At 46.1% G+C, this 24,195-nt stretch overlaps 1 protein-coding gene across 2 annotated transcripts; it reads left to right on the top strand.

Moving 5' to 3' along the window:
* The first annotated feature begins 4,122 nt into the window (after positions 1 to 4,122).
* IRF6 (interferon regulatory factor 6) lies at positions 4,123 to 23,679 on the top strand. Of its 2 annotated transcripts, XM_028125844.2 has the most exons (9): positions 4,123 to 4,338; positions 8,379 to 8,462; positions 9,033 to 9,209; positions 13,136 to 13,340; positions 14,368 to 14,496; positions 16,928 to 17,071; positions 18,338 to 18,730; positions 19,622 to 19,740; positions 20,428 to 23,679. In XM_028125844.2, the coding sequence occupies exons 3-9, from the start codon at positions 9,036 to 9,038 to the stop codon at positions 20,650 to 20,652; spliced, it is 1,389 nt and encodes a 462-aa protein (XP_027981645.1). In that variant the 5' UTR covers positions 4,123 to 4,338; positions 8,379 to 8,462; positions 9,033 to 9,035; the 3' UTR covers positions 20,653 to 23,679. The 2 variants fall into 2 exon arrangements, with proteins under 2 accessions (XP_027981645.1, XP_027981646.1); XM_028125845.2 differs by lacking the exon at positions 8,379 to 8,462.
* Positions 23,680 to 24,195: the final 516 nt, after the last annotated feature.

Below are 24,195 nucleotides of genomic sequence, written 5' to 3'. Positions count from 1 at the left end.
TTTGGTGCTGACCGTGGAGTCGAAATCGGGACACGGCTCTGTCTTGACAGGGCAGCATATTTAAAATCAGGACTGTGAATCTTCACACTCATGGTGGTTTCTTATTTGGCTCTTTTGTCTGCGGGGCCAATGGAAGCTTCTTTCGCCAGGGCAGGTGGAAGTGGACTCTGGGATTTGCAGCAAAGGGGAGAGAGAAGGAGGGGAGGACCCCAGGGAGACAGCTTACTTCTAAGAGATTTACTGGGCCTTGTTTTTCCCCTACTCCTCCTCCCCATAGATCCAAGTTTGGGGTAAAGAAATTTGCTTCTTTGAGAACACTTACCAGTGCTTGGCTCAGTTCAAGGATAAAAAGAGAGTCAGAAACTAATAATTCTGAACGCTTTAGTGGGGAATCCACCTAAAATCCCAAACTGAAGTCAGTTTCATTGCCTGGGCTGCAAAGTGAGATTCATTTATAAATTTATTTCTGCTGCAGCTTCCACTGTAAAAATCTCCATGAGCCTTGAAACTGGATCACACTCTGGGGTGCCTCTACGGGGGGTAAGGGGACAGAGGAAGGGCAACAATTCAGGCTGCAGTTTAGGCAATGTGTTAGGCTCATCTATAGCCCCAGGACCTTGAAACACTTGGATGGAGCCAGATATAAATCAGGATAGGATTTGGAGTAGTCATGATGGGCTCCAAAATGCCTTCTAGAAGGTCTGAGTTTCTCTGAGAGAGCACAGAATTGGATTGTTCAGCCTCTTCAACAGCCCCACTGACAAGTAGCCCAGTCTATTGCTATTACTGACACCAGGGACACTAAGTTCTCCACTGTACGGAACCACTGGGAGCAGTCCCAGTTGCCACGCCTTCTGCTCTGCCAAGACAAGTGGGATTTGGGTCACATGGCTTTATTGTCATATGATTGATACTGTAGAGGTTAAAGCTTCTGGGTGGTGAAAGAGACCTGTCCTCACAAAGTAAGAACTGCCTGGGAACAGGAGAGAGGAATTCCCAGATTCCTTGCAGCTATACATCAATGCCCCTGTGTTGAAACATACATCTAACTGCCTGAAACTCAGACTCACCAGTGAGTCAGCAATGCCTTACCTGAATGCGGATGGAAGGCAAAACAATGGGAATATCACAGGCCCAAGCCACATTGGGGATCTCTGAATCTTAAGAGTGCTCTTTTGAGAACAGAGAACTGACTCCTCCCAAGCCTTTGGAGGGGCTCACAAGATGTTCTTATTCCCCAGACCAAACAGATGAGGTGTATCTCCAGCAACAGAAGACTTCAGGGTGGACTATTGCCAGACCTCATCATTTGAAGAGCCTGGAAGTTCTTCCTGATCTCTACCTCAATTCCTTCTGCTTCATCCCCTTTTGTTGACTCTTCAGTAGAGTGACTCCAGAGTTGGGACTTTGTTTTCTTCACCATAGCATCAACAGTGCTTAGATACATGGGTGATTAAAAAAAAATAATAATTAGGGGCGCCTGGGTGGCTCAGTCGTTAAGCAGCTGCCTTCAGCTTGGGTCCTGGTCCCAGGGTCCTGGGATCAAGCCTGCTCTGCAGGAAGCCTGCTTCTCCCTCTCCCACTCCCTCCTCCTGCTTGTATTCCCTCTCTCGCTGTCTCTTTCTCTCTCTCTCTGTGTCAAATAAATAAATAAAATCTTTTAAAAAATAATAATAATTAACAACCAGTGCAGCACCAGTCAGAATAGACTGTGGTTGGGATGCTGAGCAGGGCCCAAGTGGAAGGGGCCCTGGATTTGGATTCTAGTCTTGGCTTTGTGCCTAATTTGCTACGTGACCTGGACTAAATCACTTGACCTCCTTGGACCTCAGTTTTCTCATCTATGAAAAGGGGGTATTTGGACTAGAAGTTGCAAACTCATATGCCTACAGGCTCAGGTAATTAAAGTAAATGAGTGAATCCAATAGGATGGGGTTGTCCTGACTTTAAAATATGGATTCCATCTAAATGAGCAGCTGATGTCGGATGGAACTGCTGAGCCAGGCTGTCCAGAGCATTTGACTCTTCAAGAGATGCTGAAAATCTGGATGTTTATGTGAAATCCTCTGGTGTTTAAAATACTGTGTGAGTCAAACAAACATTTCTAAGCCAGTTTTACCCTCAGAGTAGAGGACTGGAAAGGCCCGCCCAGCTTGAATTTTCTGATTTAAAAGTATGTGTCTTCTAAAGAAAATCTTTAAGATATCACCTTAGTTATGGGGATTTCTGCCAGTGCACAAGTGAATGCCTGCTTGTGGGCTCATGCTTGTATGACATAGGGCTTTTGGCTCCCTGTAAAATGATGCTTCCTTGGTGGTCTTCCCCCCACCCCTCACACACACCTGCAGTGGACTGTTTGCTTGGTCTCCAGAGCCAAGCCCTGAGCCAAATGGGAGATGCTGCTTGTCCAGTGAGTTCATCAGCAGTAAAGAGCTGGCTGTGTTGATGAAAGAGTCCTTCCCCTCATGAAGGGAAGAGTGGCCACCAGCAGTGGCTGAACCAGAAGCTGGCTAAGTCAGGCTTGGGGACTTGCTATGTTCCCAGGCCTTTGCTGGATATGTCCCTAAGCCGAACTGGCACCGAGAATCAAGTTCACACAATTACCGATCTGGAGTTCTCCAACACGCCCGTATTAGTCCGCCGGGGCTAATGGAACTAAGTGCCACAGTCTGGGTAGCTTAAGCAACAGAACTGTCTTGTCTCACAGTTCTGCAGGCTGGAAGTCCAAAATCAAGGTGTCCTTGAGGTTGGATCCTTCTGAGGGCTCTGAGGGAAGGGTCTGTTCCAGGCCTCTCTCCTTGGCTTGTAGATGGTTGTCTTCTCCCTGTGTCTCTTCACATCATCTTCCCTCTGTGTCTGTCTGCCTCTATGTCCAAATTTCCCTTTTTTAAATAAGGGCCCCAGTCATAGTTGATTAGGGCCCATCCTAATGACCTCATTTTAATTCGATCACCTCTGTCAAGACTCTATGTCCAAGTAAGGTCAGATCCTGAGGTATTGGGGGCTGTAGGACTTCAACATCTGAATTTGGGGGGGGACACAATTCAACCATAACAGCACTCCTTCATAGTCTCTCACACATTGCTTTAAACTCCAAAACCTAAGTACCCTGCTTATGCCCCTTCCTACCTGTGCCAGCTCAGTGCTCAGTGCCAGCTTACTGGTTCAGAGCTCACTGTAAGCATGTACTCTATAAGGACTGGGGTTCACTGTAGTGGGAAAGGAGAGGGAACTCTCATCAAACACCTGTTAGGGGACATGTTGGCCTTGAATTTCAGGTAATAACAGGAGATGTCACCTCATTCTGTGAGGCACTGTCTATATACTTTTTATCCTTATACAAAAATTTCAAGTATTTATATATCACTCAGTAAGTGTCAAAGTACTGTTCCAAATGCTTTTTATGAAGCAATTTATTGAATCTCCACAACACCGCTTTGAGGTGGGTACTATTATTTACCTCATTGTATAGATAAGAAACTGAGGCCCAGAGAGCTTAAGAAACTTTCCCAAGTCTGTAGTAACTGATGCAGTTGGGATTTGAATCCTAATAGCTCCAGAGGCCACGCTTTTAAACATTACCGGATAGTGACTGAAAAAGGCAGCAAATATCCTTGAATAGACGAGAAAAGTGAAACCAAGAAGCCAAGTAATTTACAGTCACTGGGGTGAGGGGCAGAATAAAGGCAGAATTCCTGCCCTGGAAGCCATAGGGCTTCTCCCTCCAAGGGACCGAGTGTCCTAAGTCCCTTTTTCATATCCCACTCACTTAAACAGGCCCACAGGTAGTGGGGCCAGCCCAGAATCTCTAAACCCTTATTTGTGGTTAACTGTCTCCATACCGCAGGGCAACTATGGGACAAGAGGAAAGGGGAGGCACCCTCTCCACTTTAGATCTGACTTCCCAGTTTCCAAGACCACCAGCCCCGAGGCGTAAGGCCCAGACGCGAGTCTGGGAATTTTCTCAGCGGGGGTTAGAAGCCGGAGAGTGAGGTGGGGAAGGGGCTGGGCGGCGCTGGGCCGCCCAGGAACACGGAGTATCCTATTTCTCGCAGCCCGCCAATCCTGAACGCGAGAGGGCGTGGCCATGCCTGGGAGGCGTGGCCGGACGGCGGAGGGGACTGCGGCGTCCACAGGGCGAGGCGGTGACGTGAGTTCGGCGCACCTGGGTCGGGCAGGTAAGGGCCGGTGCGGGACGGGGAGCGGAGCTCCAAGACTACCTGCGCAAAGCCAGGTGTTGCTTACCCGACCGGTGAAGAAGAGCGGTGGCGACGGGTGATCTTAACTGGGGACGTGGTTCGGAGGGACGTCCACTTCTGGTCGCCGGATTGAGAAAAGGTGAGGACGCTAACTTTTGAACACTAGCTTTGGAAGGGGGTGGGGTGGTGGGGACCCACCCGCCCCAGAATTTGTGCGGTTAGGAACCTTGCTTGAGAACATCTGTTTGTTTGGGGAGACCTTCTGGGGCTGGGTGCCTGTCGCCCTGCTTTAGGTAGCTTCTGGGCGGTCCTAGTCCTGGAACACGGGGCCCCTCCCGAGCCCGCACTTCTCTCTACTCCCTTTCCCTCCCTGCCCTACCGGAGTGTGCCGCTCTCGGCCCCTACCCACCCCACCATAGGCTAGAGCTACGGCGCCTCCGCCCCTCCGGTCTTACCAGCTCGCTGGGCGCAGTGTCCCAAAGAGGGGATTTCCCAGGCCTGCGGGCCTTTGGTCCTAGTGGGTGTTTGAGGAAATGGGGATGGGGCGGTCAGGAGCTTTAGCTAGTTTGTTTTTTCTCCTTGAATTTGTTTAGCAGTCAGGCCCCTACCTGGGGCCTGGGAGACACCCATGGATTTCCAAGTAGCCAAGCTTGATGCTGGGGAGGGTGGCGCTGGGTGTGGTTGCTCTGGGGGTGAGGCCCTCTTTGCCTGAAGGGGATGGAGGGTGGGTGTGGAAAAATGGGGAAAGTGTCCCAGTCCTGACTGGGAAGGAGACCCGGGGTGCCACTCTTTACAGGGAGCCTGCTTTGTAGTAAAAGGGTCATCTCTGTCCCAACCCTACTTTCCTAGTGCATGTCAAAAGTGGAATCCAGGGAAGGGAGAGGGAGAAGGTGCTTGAGTAGGAGTTGGTGAAGGCTGGTGCTGACCCAGGAGAGTAGTTTAGGGTTAGATGTGTGCATAATGCATGGCAGCAGCACCCAGTACCCTGTAGCTCCTTCTCACCAGCCCCCAACTTCTATCCAGCAGGGAGGAAGGGCGTGGGAATTAAGGTGAGAGGCATAGAATTTACCCTTAAGCGGGGCTAAACTAAATAGAGGTAAGATTGGGGAACTTGGAATATGGCCTTCAGTTCCCTCCAGGGGAAGGGAAAAAGCGGGACTACCTGGCAAGTGTGTTTTACTCTGAGCCAAACCATTGGCAGCCCAATCTTGAATCTCAGCTTTGAGGTAGTGGTGTCCCTGGAAACTAGGCTGGGCAGGGGCTGCAGAGGTGGTAGTGGGGGGTGTTTATAGAGGACCTGCTCCCTGGAATGGGTGTGTGAGAGAGGACGGTTAGTGCCTTGGGGAGGTTGAAAGTATCCCCGCTCCGTGCCCAGTGTGAGGGGAGTGGGTTAGCATCTTTGTTTTTTGGCTGGGTGAATACCTATAAGACACACAGGCCTTGAATTTCACTGTGATGGCAGCTAGAGATACCAGGGCTGAGTTCAGCTGGGCTAAGGTTCTGTGGGCATTGAGATTTGAGTGATGTGAGTGTTTTGAAAAGAGAACTCTGAGTTAGGTGTGTTTGGGGGTGGGTATCATCCAGTCTCCTCCTTAACCACTTCCTTGGCCCTTCATGCTGCTGGGATCTTGTCAGTATTTTGGTTTACTCTCTTAGTGTGCAGAAGGAGGGACTTGGAAGGCAGGGTATTGCGGCAGGATTCAGTACTATGGCATACTCTGACTCAGGAGTGTTGGGTCCAGGCCCCAGATGAGGCACTTTTCTGTGTCTCAGTTAACCCAGCTATAAAATGGGGATGATAATAGTACTACTTCCAGATCATGAGGATGAAATCAAACACATTAAATAAAAGTGCATGTAAAAAACTGTAAAGCCTATGTAGGTATGAAGGATCGTTGGTATCATGGTCTCAGCAGCTGAAGGGCATCATCTTTTATACCTTCCAGTGGCCAAGAAAGGCCTTAGCTTCCTGTGGTTAAAAAAATACTACTTGTTGGTTTTTTTTCATTTTTTTTAAAGATTTATTTATTTATTTGACAGAGAGAGAGAGACAGCACAAGCAGGGGAAGAAGCAGGCAGAGGGAGAGGCAGGCTTCCTGTTGAGCAGGGAGCCCGATGCGGGGCTCGATCCCAGGACCCTGGGAACATGACCTGAGCTGAAGGCAGACGCTTAACTGACAGAGCCACCCAGGCGCCCCGGTTTTTTTGTTTTTGTTTTTTTTTTTTCGTTTTATTATAAATTGAAAAGGAAAATGTAGGAAAATGTGAATCATATACAGAAGTATATAGACAAGTATAAAATTCACCCATAATCCTATTACCAGGTAACGATTATGGATGTCTTGTTACATTGGTGTATTATTTCTTTTCCTTTTTTTAATTATATGTATGTATGTGCAAGTGCGTGTTATGTTACAGGATGGAGATAGTACTTATACAGTCAATATTGTATGCTGTATTTTCTCCCTTCATGTTGTAAACATTTCCCCAAATCCAATAAAAATTCTTCAGACACCCCATTGTTAATGGTTTGCTTAATAGTACAGCCTGTGTATATGTAATTAGCCATTTTCCTCTGTTATTTTGGTTGCTCCCAACTTTTCCCTCTCTGCCGGTTTTTAGAGCTCTAGTTACTGGGTGGCAGGTGGGGGGGATGTTGGCTGGCTTTCAGAAGGTAGAGAGGGTTAGCAGCGATGCAGGTGAGGCATGAAGGCAGGGGTGGGGTTGCTCATGTATAGTGCCATCTCGAGAGAATGCTGAGAACCCAGGACTCTAGATCTTAACAATCAATCTCTGAGATTGCTTCTCCTTCCCTATCACTATGTGCAGTTCTCTGTGTTGACTTGGTTACTTTAATTTTTTCTTGACAAGCTGTTGATCAACTAGTATAAGCCCTTTTCTTCAAAGTCCATGGTCCATCAAGAACTGGATTTCACATGTCTGACAAACGTAGACACAAGACTTATGGGTACTGCAATAGAAATCCTCAAAAGTCCCTCACGAGGTTGACCAATGTGCTGCCCATTTCCCTATTGTCCTTCCCTTGCTTCATCCCCTTTCCAGTAGGCTGGGACTGAGGAGGAGAAGGTAGAACTTGCCTTTAGGAGAATATGCACTCTCTCCTCCTTAAAAGGTAAATGCTGCCCCCCCCATTTGATGGCTTGACTTGCTGCCCTACAAAACAACCTAAACAAAGCCAAGAACATGGGGGTGGGATGGGGTGGGGGTACAGTTGAATATTGCATGCCACCCTCACCTGCCCACTGTTGAGCTGTGTTCCCAGGGGGAAGGTTTCAGTTGCAGGACTTGTTAATTGGGTCAGAAGGCTCAGGTAAGAGCCAGTCCTGCCTTGCTCTTAAAGTGCCAGAAGCTTAGTTGGGTTTGTGTTTTCCCTGTTGGGAGTCTGGCTGGGGAAGGAAGTGGTGTTAGGGGCCACCCCCTCAGCTAAGCTCCTGTGAGTGGGAGCCTTCAGCTGACTCGACTGGTTTGGTTTCTGAACTGTGATCCAGGTGGGGACCTTCCTGGGTGTGAAGGTGACTTATTTATCTTCCTTTCCTCAGGCCATTGTGGGGCTTGAGCAGTTCCAGTGTGGATTTCTTCAGGGAGTCTGATGAAAACGATGCCCTTTCTCACCCACAGGGTGCTGGATTCACAGTAGCCAATGAACACGTATTTGTTGAGTGAATGCGATTTTGCAGGCCTCACCTTAAGTAAAAACAAAGTAAAAGGAGAACACCAAAAAAAAATCTAAACACAACATCCCAGGCAAACAATTCTCTAGTGGCCAGTTTTTCCTAAAGGCACCCAATCTGGGCAGGCCTTTGTTTCCTGCTGTGAGTGCTGGCTGTTGCCGAATGTTATCTGCTATGTCCCTGTATTTTTATGAGAATCAATTGCAGACTTTACCCAGGCCAGCTCCTGCAACCAATGAGTTCACTTTAGCCTCTGTGGGGAGATAAACAGACCCAGGTGGAGGAGGCCATCTGAGCAGAGCAGAGCTTGTCTTATGATTGTTTTTAGCAGTCTAGGGTGAGGAGCCGTAGCATTTGATAATTCTGGGGTTCCTGGACTTTGCAACAAGGGTCCTTAGAGCCTCTGTCTCCCCTGTTCCCAAGACTTCTCCCAGCCACTGGATTGTCTTGTGGATAACCAACTCAAGACCCCTTTTTCTTGGTACAGAGTCTTTGGCTGGCCCAGAGCAAGGAGAGCTGACTTGAGGCCCAGCTCTTCGGATCCCCGTGGATACACTGCTTGCTCATCTCTGTAAGTGAGGACTTTGGAACCAGGACCCACCCCTTGCCTCCTTCTCTCTCACCACGATGGTGCCATTTCTTAACTAAAACATTCCCGATCACCTTTAGTTGTCTTGTCTAAAAGAAAGTGTGCTTCAAATTCTTGCCCCTGTCTTTGCTGTTTCCATAACTTTTTTCCCTCCCGTCTCCTGAGATGAGATTGAAAAGAGCAATTTCACTTCTTTCTCAAAGCCCTTGGTTCTTCAGGAAGGACTGTGTTCCAGCAGGGATGATGTCATCTTTTTTTAATTTTTCTGCTTCAGGATTTAAATAGAAGAAATGTGATCTACTTACATGATAAGTCTGATTTGGCTAGAACATGAAGAATAAATGGCTTTGGAATAAGAATCAAAAGAACCTTTTAACCTCTTTTCTTTTCTTCCCCACCTGGCACAGTTTATTCCCATATTTAGTTTCTTTGCTGTAATCTAATGAAACTGTAGCTCTATCATACGGGAACAGTGGCTGGGAAAAGTTCCCAGAGGCTGGCCTAATTCTCCTGCTCTCCCTACTCTTTACCCTCCCCCATAACCCCCCACAGATCATGGCCCTCCACCCCCGCAGAGTTCGGCTGAAGCCCTGGCTGGTGGCCCAGGTGGATAGTGGCCTGTACCCTGGGCTCATCTGGCTACACAGGGACTCCAAACGCTTCCAGATTCCCTGGAAACATGCTACCCGGCATAGCCCCCAACAAGAGGAGGAAAATACCATTTTCAAGGTAAAGGACTTCTTCCACCATCTGACTTAAAATGTTTTCCAGTTCTGTCAGAGCTTTCTGGGTTTTTTGGTTGTTGTTGTTTTGTTCTGTTTTCTATTTTGGCATGAGGAATACAATAGATCCAAAATGCTGATGCATCAGAGAGAATGTTTATGAAGGGGGTGCCCAAACTTAGGCATAGTAATTTCTCTTGCTGGGGCACGTCTATAATGTTTGAGTCTGTTTATTCTTTCCCATTGGTTGAAGGTACTCAATTCACATCCCAAAAGATCCCAGGGGCAGTTGGCTAAACTGCAAGTGATTGTATTGGTGTGGTTGTTGTTCCAAAAGCTCCCTAGGGTCAGCAAATGACTCTTGCTCTTCATTCACTCAGGGCTCTTGCTATGAAGAGAGGTGCTTGGGCCTGGGAATGACTCTTCAGACCAGGACAGAACTACTGAGTGTTAGCAGGTTCCTAACATAGCCTGTAGGATGGGCATAGAGGGCCCTCTGGAAGGTGTTCTTTTGATATTAAAATATCTTGCCCTATCCATAACCTCTGCTTAAAAATTAATGGCGATTTAGTACAAGTTTTGATTATACAAGTATTTTTTCTAAATAAAAAGTAGCTCTGATGTGACAGTTGTTTTACTTAAATGAAAACAAGGTTTAATCAGATGGCATTTTACAAAATTTAATGCGGCCAAAGCTTGGCTTTAAGACAGAAGTAGGTGGGAAGCTGGTCATGGGGAGGGGTGTTATGTGGTTTATAACTCTGGACCCTGTGCCTCTGCTTCAGACCAACTTCTCTGTGCTGGTCAGCCTTCCATCTCATGAGTTGCTTTAGTTCCTGCATCCCCACGACATGGAGAAGTGAGTTTAGCCTTTTCTTCCCTCTATAAGCTGGAAGTCAGAAGTGAAATCCAGTCCCTACCCTGGACCTCTCAAGATTGATGGCCCCAGGTTCTTGCTGAGATTGGATCAGAAGAAGTGGGTTCACCCCTCAAAGGAGAGCCATCCTAGAGATGTTTCCCACCCAACTCAATTATATCAGGTATAGATAGAATACAAGAGGTAGAGGGAAAATTGGCCTGAGAGCACTGAGAAAGACAGTAAATGAGCACTTTTAATTTAAAAAATAATGATATGGAAATGATAGGGAAAACATCTGTAAACCAGCCCCAATTACTGAAGTTGGCATCGAGAGGGGAATGGGCCTGACCTGGCCCGGTTGGCCTTTGGTTGTGGCCTTGGTTTGAAACTGGATTTGCCATTGGTGGCTGGGGGTGGCTCGCCATGGCGGAAGAGGTAGGTTCCTGAAAGCCCGACGCAGGAGAGTGATCTATGTGTTCAGGGCTTGAGAAAAAGGTGGCTGCAGAAAGCTTGTCTTATTTATATCTGTATCTCTGTTTGCAGAATGCTAAGGGAGGGCCTTGGAAGTCAGGAGAAGAGTGAGGGTGCTTTCACAGATCCCAAGCTCTGACAGGCCTTGGGTAGGATATGTGGGGGTGGGAAGGGGACAGGGGGGCACTAGCGTTAAATGGGTGCCTACTCTGTATCCCCTGTCCATTATCTCATTTAATTCTCAGCAACTCTGTAAGGGAGGTATTACTCTCATGTGTAGATGCAGAGGTCGAGTCTCCAAGGGGCTAAACAACTTGCCCAAATCAGGCAGCCAATAAGGGGTGTGGCCAGAATTTGAACCCAAGCCTATCTGCTCCCGATTACCATATACCCAATTCTGACGAGGAATTGGAAGACCTGGTTCAAATCCTACCGCTATCAATGGCATGTATGGTCTTGAGCAAGTCACGTAATCTCTTTGGGCTTTAGCTTCCCCTTCAGTAAAATGGGGATGAAACCAGTCTTGCCTGCCTCACAGGATTGTTGTGAGAATTGAGTGAAATAATGTGTGGGGAGGGACTAGTGAATTACCATTAAAATACAGAGGTTACTTCCATTTCTGGAGGAGGAGTAGGGACCTGCACAGTGACCTGAGTGTCAGAAGCAAGGCTCAGAATGGGTCTGAGTAAGTCACATTTATAAATCACAATGATTGCCACGTGGTGGGTACTACCCTCTGCCGCATCAGCCTTGGGCCCTCTGCACCGTCTGAGTGGGCCCTGAGGAGCAATGGCTGTGTTGTGAGCAAGAAGGCTGGGGCTGTGGTTTTGGCTTAGTCTGGCTGCTCTCCGTGGAGGGGAAGGGATTTAGGGAGCCAAGGAACTCTGTAGACCTGTGCCAAAGTCAGCACAGCCCAAGCCAGCTGGGTGGGGCTAGAGTGGGAGTGGCCACAGGGAATCAAATAAACAGGGTAAAATGTGGTGAGGTAGCAGTCAGGTACCACCAGGCACAACTGGAGATGTGCTTCTCAGATACTGTGTACCAGTGGCATCGGAATCCCCTGGAGGGACCCAGTGAATTGTATTTTTTCTAGAACAGCCATCTCAGGCAGCACCCCTCTATCAGACCTCTGCATCCTATACTGCAAAACAAATGCAGGTGCCCCCAATTCTGAGGAGATGGTAAGAAGTGAGCCTGAATTAGAAGAGAAGGATTTGAATCCATGATCATCAGGCTCTGACGGGGGAGTGACTGAGGGAGATCAGAGATCTCAAAGGATGGGGTGGAAAATTTCCATTTCAGCTTGAGGTCAGAAGCAGAGGCAGGGAGTTGGGATTGGACACGTGCCCTGTCTGTGTGAACAGGCTGGGGTGTGCTTCCTGGTCTTGAGGACTCTGCTAATGACATCCCCCTTTTCTGCGTCAGAACATAACATCCTGAAGAAGCACAGAGATCTGAGAATATGTTAGCAGTGGGGGAGAGTGGATATCCCATGAGCAGAAACATACATGCTTTGGGACCCAGAAACTGAAAACCAGCAAGGAGGAGCCAAAGGTTTTAGCTCATGCCACCAGCCCCTGGTGTTTGCAGCAAAGTATTTCCAATGAAGTGGGACTTTGAGGAACTAGGGAAGGGCAGGGGGTGTGGGTTTACTCAGACATGGGGCCACCTGAATGAGGCCCTCCGCCTCCAACTGAACTCCCAGAGTACGCTACCTTGCCCCTGTACAGGCTGTTACTCCTAGGGGCACTTGTTTTCTACAATTATTTATGCATCAGATTGAAGAATGTCTGGGGAGGGAACAGCAAGGCCAAATTCTTCATATCACATGCCAGCTCCCTTTGTCTTATAACATAAGTAATTAATGCCAAAAACAAGCCAAAATAAAAAATTTACCTGAAATCCTGCTATCCAAAGTTACCATTAGCATTGTGGTGTATACAGTGGATGCTTGAACAACATGAGTTGGAACTGCATGGGTTCACTTCTTTCTTTATTTTTTTTAAGCTTATTTATTTAAGTAATCTCTACACCCAACGTGGGGCCCGAACTCACGACCTGGAGATCAAGAGCCGCATGCTTTTCTGACTGAGCCAGCCAGGCACCCCTGCACCAGTCTACTTATGTGCAGATTTTTTTTTTCAATAAATACAGTACTATAAATTATATTTTCTCTTTCTTATGATTTTCTTTAGCTTGCTTTATTGTAAGAATATAGTCTATAATACAAAATACGTGTTAATCAACTGCTACCAGTAAGATAGTTAAGTTTTGGGGAGTCAAAAATTAAATATGTGGATTTCCAGACTTTTCTTTATTTCCAACCCTAATTATAGCCACTCTTGACAGGTGGTGCTGGCACCAACAGGTGAGATACGGCTCCTCCTTTCAAAAGTTTGTGTTTGCATATGGCTTAATTTCCCTCAGGCCCTACCTGGCCTGGTCCTGAGGGTGGTGCTTCTTGCTGCAGGCTCTGTAAGTGGGGATCCGGATGGCAGGGCAGTCAGGCAGGGGTGTACACGCATGTGTGTATGAGAGGGTGCACACACTTGGCAGTGTTTCTGGGCAACGGCAGGCATTCACTGCGGTTTCCTGTTCCTCAGGCCTGGGCTGTGGAGACAGGGAAGTACCAGGAAGGGGTGGATGACCCTGACCCAGCTAAATGGAAGGCGCAGCTCCGCTGTGCTCTCAACAAGAGCAGGGAATTCAACCTGATGTACGATGGCACCAAGGAAGTACCCATGAACCCGGTGAAGATCTACCAAGTGTGTGACATCCCGCAGCCTCAGGGATCAATCATTAACCCAGGTGAGGCCCCAGCTGCTGGCGGGACAGGTGGACAGTAAGCCAGGTTCTGGGCTGGACTTTTAAAGAGATAGTTGACTTGAATATCGCTTACAAAGTTTAGTTATAAAGCAAGAAAGCCTTTCCCTAGGAAGGACCCATAGAACAAAAGATCTAAAGTCAGCAAAATCTTCTTGTTCATTTAGGGGAATAGTTACTGGCGTGACTGCTTGAAGCATGAGAAAGCACAGGGAGTATAGAGTCCTACTGTAGGTAGAGCTTCCCTTGAGACTCAACGCTTCGAAACAGGTAGTTTCAAAGATGGAGGAATTAAAACTTAGGAGGTTTGAGTTCTGAACCTGGCTCTGATCACTTTGCTCCTTGTGGGACATGGAATCAAGTCATTTGACCTTTGAGCCTCAGTTTCTTCAGTGGTAAAATCTGGGCTCTCATCTTTCCTGCCTACTTTAAAGACTATTGTAAGACTCAATTGACATGACATTTAAAAGCTATTAAGTTCCCTTTGTAAATGTTGGGTGAGTGATTATTTAATTTGTAGGATACTTTTCCTAAGAGAATACCACCTGATCCTCCTATTTACCCAATGCTCAGCAAGTACCAAGAACCGGAAAATTTAGACTTGTCCTCCAATGGATCTAGTGAGGCCCTGCCCAGAGAGAAGGGTCTGTCCTCACATTAAGCTTACAAAGGGGAAAAGTTGGTGTCCTTGAGTCCTTAAAAGGGATGCTGAGGTGTGGCAAGAGGTTTAAAGTGGGAATTAAGAGATTTCTAGGAAAGGGGATAGGGTCTGCAGCTCCTGGGTAGGGGAGGGGAAGAGAGTTTACATTAGAGCTCAGTAGGAGGAGTTAGAGAGCCAGAGGTTCATATACCTTTGGTTCTCACTCTTTTTGGCTAGGGCATTAGGGGTGCACACTGAACCCCAGGAGCCTCCGTACTGGTAGTACCTAGCATATACACTGGAGCAGCTGCGAAGATGACAGTGCAACCCCAGTGGCTCACTCGAGGGATCATGTGTCTGTTTCTCGGTTAGGATCCACTGGATCTGCTCCTTGGGATGAGAAGGATAATGATGTAGATGAAGAAGATGAGGAAGATGAGCTTGATCAGTCACAGCACCATGTTCCCATCCAGGACACCTTCCCCTTCCTGAACATCAATGGTGAGTGGGGGTGGTAGGTGGTACAGAAGAATGAAGAGGATGGAATGGGCTTTGACTTAACAACTACTGGCCCCCGCTTAGCCCCCGCTGCACTGGGGGCAGTGACAAGGCCCTGTGGCCAAGCTGCTGGTCTATTAGCAAGTAGGGGTCACAGACAGGGGAACTCTGCTGGCCCAGTTATCCCAGTGGGCAGCTACCAGGCATAGAGAACATCTTCTGAATCTTACAGATAATTCTGAGAAATTAAACAAATTCCTTCTCAATCCCACATACAAAGCATCAGTTGTTACAAATTTCACTGATTTCCTTGAGGCCAAGTGTAGATATCATTTTGACGAATTATAGGCAAACTCTTCCACTATTTCCCTTGGTATAAATTTTGTGTCACTTTCTTAGCAGGATCTACTCTGCTAAGGCTAGGTCATGGGAAACTGGTGGTTTCTACAGCTCTTAATACTAGGCTTTGGTAGAAGTTATCTGCAAGAGACTTTTTGCTTTTATGGACTTTTTGAATTCAGCTTCCTAGGAAAAATGAGCTGAGAGGTTGGAAGATCACTGTGACAGAGCAGGTACTGACTCTTCCAGCGCACATTTGGAGGATGCTCAAACACAAGGTGAAGTGCTCTTCAGCGTCTTCACTTGAACTGTTCACTGAAATGCTCCTAGTCTAATGCCATGCATTTAGTTGAGAAGCTCGTCACTGTGTTTCTAGTTCCATCACGCTGCTATGGGTCAGATGAGGTCCTTGTGCCACTTAGAAAATTTATCAAGATGATTCCTTTGGGATTTTGGAGTCCCCTACTTTAGGTGATTCCCTTACCTTTGAGAATCAGGAAATGACTCTTATTATCTGTCCACTTCCCTCCTTCACTTAACCTACCATTTATATCTTTACAACCAAGTGATGAGTAAAGAAAAATAACATTGAGCTCTTTCAGGTCAATATTGCCACATGCTACATTCCCACTTAATGATTTGAGTTGGTTATCTGGAAATATGAGATCCTTTCCCAAATCCTTGGCTGACTCATTCTGTTGTTTTCACCCCTTAAAAGGATGCAACCGGGGCGCCTGGGTGGCTCAGTTGGTTAAGCGGCTGCCTTCAGCTCAGGTCATGATCCCAGGGTCCTGGGGTCGAGCCCCACGTCCGGCTCCCTGCTCAGCGGAGAGCCTGCTTCTCCCTCTCCCTCTGCCTGCCACTCTGCCTGCTTGTGCTGTCTCTCTGTCGAATAAATAAATAAAATCTTTAAAACAAAAAAAAAGGATGCAACCTATTTCCAGGATCCTGATTTCCTATTTCTGTTCATATTTTACTAAAGCAAATGTTGTGTGGCCTTATGTTAGGAGTTGCTTTGGATTCTTTTTGGGAAGATGTGGGACATCTATTTAAAAAGTAGGGGCGCCTGGGTGGCTTAGTCGGTTGGATGTCCAACTCTTGATTTCCACTCAGGTCATGATCTCAGGGTCCTGGGATTGAGCCCCAAGTTGGGCTCCCTGCTCAGTGGGGGGTCTGCTTGAGGATCCACTCTCTCTCTCTCCCTTTGCCCCTCCCCCATTTGTGCACTTGCTCTTTCTCAAATAAATAAATCTTGAAAAAAAAAAAAAAGTAAAATGGGTACATAGATTTAACCAGACTTTTGCACGAAGGGTCAAAGAAACATTAACTTCTATGATTTCAGAGCTGTTGGGGCAGAGGAAGAAGAGTTGTTGAAGGATAGATGCCTAAGAGGTGAGGCTAGGAGGAGAAATCTGTAGACTTTGGAGTGAACCAACTTTGAGAATAGCAAGAAAATAGGATGGGTATTTCATTTTCTTTCTTAAAAGCTTTAATTGCATTCTTTTTAATAAATATTGGTCTTATATGGTTTAAAATTCGTAATGGTACAAAAAGATAATCAACTGAAGGGTTTTCCTTCCTTCCTGTCTCTGAGCCCCCTGTTCGGTTTCCCTGGAAGAAACCGATCCTTTCATATTTTTGGGTATCCTTCCAGATGCTTTGTGCATGTGAAAGTACGTTTTTAATGGAATTTGTAAACACTCAAAGCTAATCAGCTAATTCAATTGAGTTCATTTTATAGAAGACAGTCAACTCCTATGTAATTGCTGGGGTGAAAATCTGCAACAGGGAACCTTTCATCCATGCTCATTCTAATTTAACTGCGGAGAAAACTCACATGTCTGGTAATCTTCAGCAAATGCACATCTTCAGAACTATGAGTTTATGGGAGAACTAATACGATTAGGAAGTAGAAGTAGGGGAACTGTATTTCTTATTGTGTTAATTGTGGGAATCATTGATGGGCTGCCACACTGAGTCATAGTCCAGTGTTTGACTCTCATCTGTTGACCTTGTTAACGTTTTAGAGCCCCAGACCAGGTGATATACATATGTGGTGCCCCCCTGCCTGCTCACCCACATCTTTCTGTTCTAGGTTCTCCCATGGCACCAGCCAGTGTGGGCAACTGCAGCCCTGAAGCAGTGTGGCCCAAAACTGAACCTCTGGAAATAGATGTACCCCAGGCACCTATACAGCCCTTCTATAGCTCTCCAGAGCTGTGGATCAGCTCTCTCCCAAGTAAGTGAGACTTGATGTTTCTAGCTGGGTCTTCAGCTCCTATTATAGTCCCTTCCCCACCCTACCTTCTGCCTCCATTTCTTTGCCATGTAGGCAGCCTCTGTGTCTGGTTCCTGGCTGGCCAATGAGTCATCAGGGAAGAAGTAAAGAAACATTAGTTCATATTTATCTGCCCATGGGGATGCTCTGATCAGTTGCAGCTCGAGGTTACACACCTCTTATGTGGGTGGAAAGCCTGGTTTAATCACTTTGGTTAGGGGATCTGGGCATAAGGCCAGTTGAGGGATAGGAAGATTAATGACCATGGATTTGATCAAGAAGGTTCTTGGATTTTGAGGGGCTTTTGGAAGGGAGAAAATCTTTCTGAATTGAACACAAATTGATCTCAATGAAGAATCAATGTCACTGCCCCATCTCCCTTTCACAGTACACATGGTGGTAGTGTGGCTGGGGTGGGGGGTGGGGATGTGAGGGCTAGTATTTTGTCTAAGAGGCTAATAGCTTTGATAAGACCTATAGGGTTAATTGAGGCTTGATGAGTGAAAATTTACTCTGCCATGAACTGTGTCCTTTTATGGTAAATTATTAGAACAGATCCACAGAGTGTGCTCATGTGTGTCATATTTCAGAAAGACAAGATGGCTTGGTATTTTTTTCTTATTCTGGTTTCTTTAAAAATGAGCCAAAAATGAGACAGAAACCAGATACCTTAGTCTTTAGCTTCTTCCAATGCCTACTACTGTGAAGACTCAGTCAGTATTTTTTTTTTAATGATTTTATTTATTTGACAGAGACAGAGATAGAGAGAGCAGGAACACAAGCAGGAGGAGTGGGAGAGGGAGAGCAGGCTTCCCGCCGAGCAGGGAGCCCGATGCGGGGTTTGATCCCAGGACCCTGGGACCCTGACCTGAGCCGAAGACAGACGCTTAACGACTGAGCCACCCAGGCACCCAGAAGACTCAGTCAGTATAAATGAGGAGACTTGACCCAGAAGTTTGCTTGGAGAAATTCTAGCCCTTAGGGTATAATGATTAAACAGAGATAGCATACATGGACCTTGAACTGTCTGCTTTTAAGGCAGCCTTTTGAGTGAATATTCCAGGGATAGGATGATGTCTTCCTTTGTTGCAGGAAGGGTAACTGTGGTAGTGAACTTCCTGAATGCTGGTTGAAAGGTGGCTTGATCTCGATGGACTGGCATGAGTCTCAGGGATAGATAGGCAGTGTATTAGAGCAGGACTCTCACTGACCTCTCTCACCTTGCAGTGACTGACCTGGACATCAAGTTTCAGTACCGTGGGAAGGAATATGGGCAGACCATGACCGTGAGCAACCCCCAGGGCTGCCGGCTCTTCTATGGGGACCTGGGTCCCATGCCTGACCAAGAGGAGCTCTTTGGTCCTGTCAGCCTGGAACAGGTCAAGTTCCCAGGTCCAGAGCATATCACCAATGAGAAGCAGAAGCTGTTCACCAGTAAGCTGCTAGACGTCATGGACAGAGGACTGATCCTGGAGGTCAGCGGTCATGCCATTTATGCCATCAGGCTGTGCCAGTGTAAGGTGTACTGGTCTGGGCCATGTGCCCCATCACTTGTTGCCCCCAACCTGATTGAGAGACAAAAGAAGGTCAAACTATTTTGCCTGGAAACGTTCCTTAGTGGTAAGTCTTTTTTCAGAAGGTTGGTGGTTGGGAACTTCCCGGAAGTAGGTTTACCACCTTCCCTACCCCCTCTCCTGGCTCTGCAAAGATCTTAACAAAAAACTCCTGGAGGAAGTGAAGGTAGAAGAGAAGCTTAGTTCTTTTTTTTTTTAAGATTTTATTTATTTATTTGACAGAGAGAAAGACAGTGAGAGAGGGAACACAAACAGGAGGAGTGGGAGAGGGAGAAGCAGGCTTCCTGCCAAGCAGGGAGCCCTATGTGGGGCTCGATCCCAGGACCCTGGGACCATGACCTGAGTGGAAGGCAGACGCTTAATGATTGAACCACCCAGGTGCCCCAAGGACCTTAGGTCTGAGAAATGAAAGTGGCCTGGGCAACAAAGAAGGGCATTCCACTCCAAAGCTATGTACTTGGAAGCTATTTTTAGGTTGGCTGTGGCTCCTTTAGTGGCAGAAGAGGGAGACAGCCTTGTCATTACCACCAAATGCCACCTTAACTTTGGATGTTGACTTTATCATAATTAGCAAAACATACTCTTCTCATTTGGGAAATATCTGAATGGCAAATTCAAGCAGACAAATTTAGGGAGAACGCTGAAATGTGGATTTTATAGTATAATTTGAACCCCAGGTCCAGTTTAGTGATGTCCAATAGAACCCTCTGAAATGGTAAAAGTGTTCTCTATTTGTGTTGTCCACAATAGCCCACATGGGACAGTTGAGCACATAAATGTGACTCATATGACTAAGGAACTAATTAATTTTAATTAATTTAAATGTAATAGCCACATGTGGCTAGTGACCACCATATTAGACAGCATAGAAGATGGTATTTACTGAGTGGATATGGAATGGCCCAGTACACCAAACTTGCTCTTCCACCTTCTACAGATCTCATTGCCCACCAGAAAGGACAGATAGAGAAGCAGCCACCATTTGAGATCTACTTATGCTTTGGGGAAGAATGGCCAGATGGGAAACCCCTGGAAAGAAAACTCATCTTGGTTCAGGTGAGGATATAAGGATGTGTCAACAACTCTTTGCCTTTTCACCAGTGCTTTGGCCCCTAGGACTAGGGTTATGCTGAGCAAAGATCCATCAGCCTATCTGCATTTTATTCCCATCAGATAGAATAGCAGACTCAAGCTTTGTTTATTGTAAGAACCAAGTAGGTCCTATCAAAATAGGACCAAGCTGGAGCACACAGGGTCCTCGAAGTGGATGACTGGTTTAGTGAAGACTTTACCTTGCTTTCTCTTACTGACATTAGAGTCTTGCTGAAACCTAACAGTATATGGTCTTTTCCAGCTCTTTTAGAAAAACCTTTTGAGTTACTTTTAAGAATGTAACCTTATTCTAGTAAGTGGCAGCAAGACCACTTGGGTTTGGTCCCTGGATTTGTAAAAAAGATAGTCAACAGATGAAATGTGGGTAAAAGTCTTACTAAATAAGCAGCTGTTTATTTAGACATGTGATGTGATGAGATATATAGGTTCTTCACCTTCATTTGAACCAAGTGCTAGAGTGAACCTTAGCAGGATGGTCCAGAGAGAAGAAGGCATATACCCTGTACCTAGACATAAGGGTTGGGGGCTTCCCCAGGGCCTCACTGGTCCCTTCTATCATCTTGAGTCCCTCCTGCTATTTAAAAATACCTTCTCTTCAGTGGATACCTGTGTACTCTGTGTCCTAAACAGGTCATTCCAGTGGTAGCTCGGATGATCTACGAGATGTTTTCTGGTGATTTTACGCGGTCCTTTGACAGTGGCAGTGTCCGCCTGCAGATCTCAACTCCAGACATCAAAGATAACATCGTTGCTCAACTGAAGCAGCTGTACCGCATCCTCCAAACCCAGGAAAGCTGGCAGCCCATGCAGCCCACCCCCAGCATGCAACTACCCCCTGCCCTGCCAGCCCAGTAATCATGAATGCCATCTTTTTTACGAATTGTACATATTGGTATTTTTTATTACTCAGATTTAACCAGCTTTTAAACTTCTTCTTTCTGTTAGTGGCCTCCAATTCTCCACATATGCCTGGCTTTTAAAGTTGATTTAATTTATGGAAAAATCACCCTTCTTATTCCCCCTTTCTTTTTTAACCTCGCAGTGTTAGTATAATGTAGTAGAGGGCCTGGGACTTTGGACAGCAGCGTTCTAGCTGCAGCTTTGCTTCAGTGGTGTGACTTTGAACCACCAAGTCATTTAACCTCTAGGCTTCAGATTCATTAATGTAAAATGAAGGGGTGGGAATAATGCCTGAAATAATGCCAATGAAAACTCTGACCTGATGACTTCATTCTACTTGTACAAGGCAGAACTGCCTGGAACAGAACCCTTCTGCATTGTTCTTGCACCACATTTTTTTCTTGCTTTCATTAAAGTTCCCTCAAGCACTGATTTGTCCAAGATTGATCTCCGTTTGACCTGTTCTGCTAGTATAGTAAGCTGGCTCCCTAACGGGGTAAGTGAGAGGGAGGGGAGCTGGCTGGTTGCTTAGGAACCAAGCTTGATATCTAAATAGAAATAGGTGCCAAAGTCTGAAAATCACCTGGTCTGTGGAGTAAAAGCTCATAAACTGGACTCCTTAAGGGAATCTGTCAACAGAAGGCCTAGGGATTCTGCACAGTTTGTTGTCAGGTGTTTACCTTGCCACCACTCAAATAACACTGTATGTGTGGTAGATGAGAGTATGACTCAGTGGTACCTTTCAGAGAGGATAGAGCTCTTTTTCTAATTCTTTGAGGAAGAGCTGAGCATCTAGGACAAACTCCTGACTAAAAAAGCAACAGTTCCTTCTTGTTTGGAAACTTTTACAGTCTTACTATCATTTGGATTTTTTGCATTTGAAAAAATGGGGGTGTTCAGGGTGAAGGAGAATGGGGCAGTGCTCTTCTGTAAAAGGCTCATCTGGCCCAAACCGGCTTGTCTCCCTTCTTGTGGAGGTAGCTGGGTGTGGACTACTCAGGTGAAGAGTGGTGTAGAACATTGTAGCTATGGCTTCCACAAACTGGTCTTATCTATTAACTTTTGCTGATCTTTTTGCCCTACCCCCAACCTTAAAAAAAAAAAAAAGTATAATTTAAACTCCAAGACCTAAATGGAAAGCAAGATGTTAATCTCTGATTGCAGGCCCCTAATGCTCTTGAATACTGATGCCTCTCTGTGCCAGGCTGTTATAAGAAAACCCATGTCTAGTGTGCTACCCTTAAACTAGGCCATCCCCTACTTGCTACTGAAGTTGAGCTAGCCAAAAAGTCAGGTAGCTTCGAAAGCTATAAGCTCAGTTCAGTTACAGGTGGCAGTGGGACTTACTTAGAATGCTGAAGCTGTGGTTTTAGGGTCTCTAAGGGACGTAATGGGATCTGCTGTTACTAAAGTATGACCAAGAGAAATCTGAGTAAATGTCAGGTGTAGCTATGAGCAGAAGTTGGGCTTCTAGAGACCAGGAAACACGCAAGGTATAGAAACTTTGTATTTTTTGGTCATTTTGTTGAGTGGGTAATGTGAAGGATTTGGTTTTGGTGTCTGGCTAACTCTGTAACTGCACAGCTCAAAGTTAAAAAGAACCCACTGTTAGGTAAATTGGGAGGACAACTGCTAGATCTGGGTAGTCCTTTTCCCTCATGCTGTGTGAGGCTAATAGCCAGGCTCTCCATCTGGATGGGGACCCAGATAATATGAGCTGGCAAAAGGTGATGAAGATTGTTCTGAAGGGCCGAGAAGGATCAAACTTGTTGTATGTGACTGTAATGAAAAGTTTACAAAGATGCCAGAGGAGTGGATGAGTGGTTTTATGTAGTCTTAACCAGAGAGCCCAGTTTCTTCCATGTTTTTTTTATCGTTTTCAGAATCCTGGGAGAGGAGCGCTTGGGTGGTTCAGTTGATTAAGTGTTGGACTCTTGATTTCAGCTCAGGTCATGACCTCAGGGTCATGACATTGAGCCCCACATTGGGCTCCACGCTCAGTGGGGAGTCTGCTTGAGATTCTCTTTTTCCTTCTTCCTCTGCCCACTCCCCACCTGACCTCCCCCACTCACTTGCTCGCTCTCTCTTTCAAATAGTAATACATCTTTAAAAAAAGAAAGCTGGGTGAATGCATGCAGGGCTGTTCACTGATCTCCCTCAGTGTTCCTTCTCTGGTCCTGATGGATAGATAGATACCAGGTGCCCTTTCTTTCTTGGAGACTGTTACTTCCTTTGGTGGCTACACCACACACTCTCTTGGCGTGGTCTACTTTCTTGCCTCCACCTTGTTTAAGAGAGGAAGGGGAATTAGATGGTGTCACTAGCTCTTCTTTTTGTTCTCTGTCCACCCCGCCAAACTGGATTAGCTCAAAGTTAAACGAAACAAAACACTATAGGTAAATTGGGAGGGCAAGTGTTGGGTCTGGGCTTATTCCTTCCCCATATAATTAGGTCTCCGGTTACATGTATATGTTCCCCTATCATCCTATACTTCTTTTTTCAAAATAATCAATTCCCTGTAATTGCTCAGCATCTGTGTCCTATGTGACTACAAACTCTCTGAAGGTAGGGACTGTTTGTCTTGGACTCCGTTGCCAGTGTCTGGTACATACTATGTTCTCAAATAGAACTGATCCTTGAACAACACAGGTTTGAACTGCATAGGCCCACTTGTACTCAGATTGTTTTTTGATAAGCATAGTACAGTATGATAAATGTATTTTCTGATTTTTTTTAGCATTTTTTTCCTCTAGATTACTTTATTGTAAGAATACAGTATATAATGTTGCTGTAAACAAAAATATGTGTTCACTGTTTATATTATTGGAAAGGCTTCTGGCCAATAGAAGGCTATTAGTAAAGTTTTGGGGGAGTTAAAAGTTATATTCGGGGTTTCTACTGTGTGGGTCACCTCCTACCACCTGCGTTGTTCAAGGGTCAACTGTATTTGTTGTTAGAATAAATGAATGAACTAAATAAGTCTTTCATTTTACAGATTTATTGCTAACGACCATGGGACAATAAAATAAATACTGGGAAGGAAAATATCCTAAAATTAGTTTCTCGTCTCTGCTTCTGACTCCCTCTGAGCTAAGAGCCAGTGTTAGCCTGGGAGCTCCCACACACTGATCCTCCTTCCAGGCTGGCCCCATCTTTACTCCATACTTGTCTATTTTCACCTTCTGAAGATACCACCAAGGTAGAGCCAGGAGTGAAACCTCCAGTATAGGAGCCCACAGTTCCCTTTGCCTCTGTCCTGCCCACGTAGCAATACATTTGGGCCATTTCCTCAGATGAGCTTTCTCAAAAAATTACCCTATAGCTGGCAGTTTAGAGGTGTTAACCCTTCAGTGAAATAACACTTTCTTACTGGCCTGACTGAAAAGCTTCTGCCTCTCTGCTCCTTTCTCATGTGAAGTCAGAAAACTGAATTCCTCGAACTTGAGCACCGTGAAAGTGGGGTTTTTGTCAATTTTGTACGTTGTAATATCGCCGGCG

Source organism: Eumetopias jubatus, unplaced genomic scaffold, assembly GCF_037043125.1.
Source record: "Eumetopias jubatus isolate StellerSeaLion01/CBP00866 unplaced genomic scaffold, mEumJub1_p1.0 scaffold_12, whole genome shotgun sequence".
Lineage (NCBI taxonomy): Eukaryota > Metazoa > Chordata > Mammalia > Carnivora > Otariidae > Eumetopias > Eumetopias jubatus.
The sequence above is the reverse complement of the archived record's forward strand: the minus strand, read 5'-3'. Positions and strand labels throughout refer to the sequence as shown.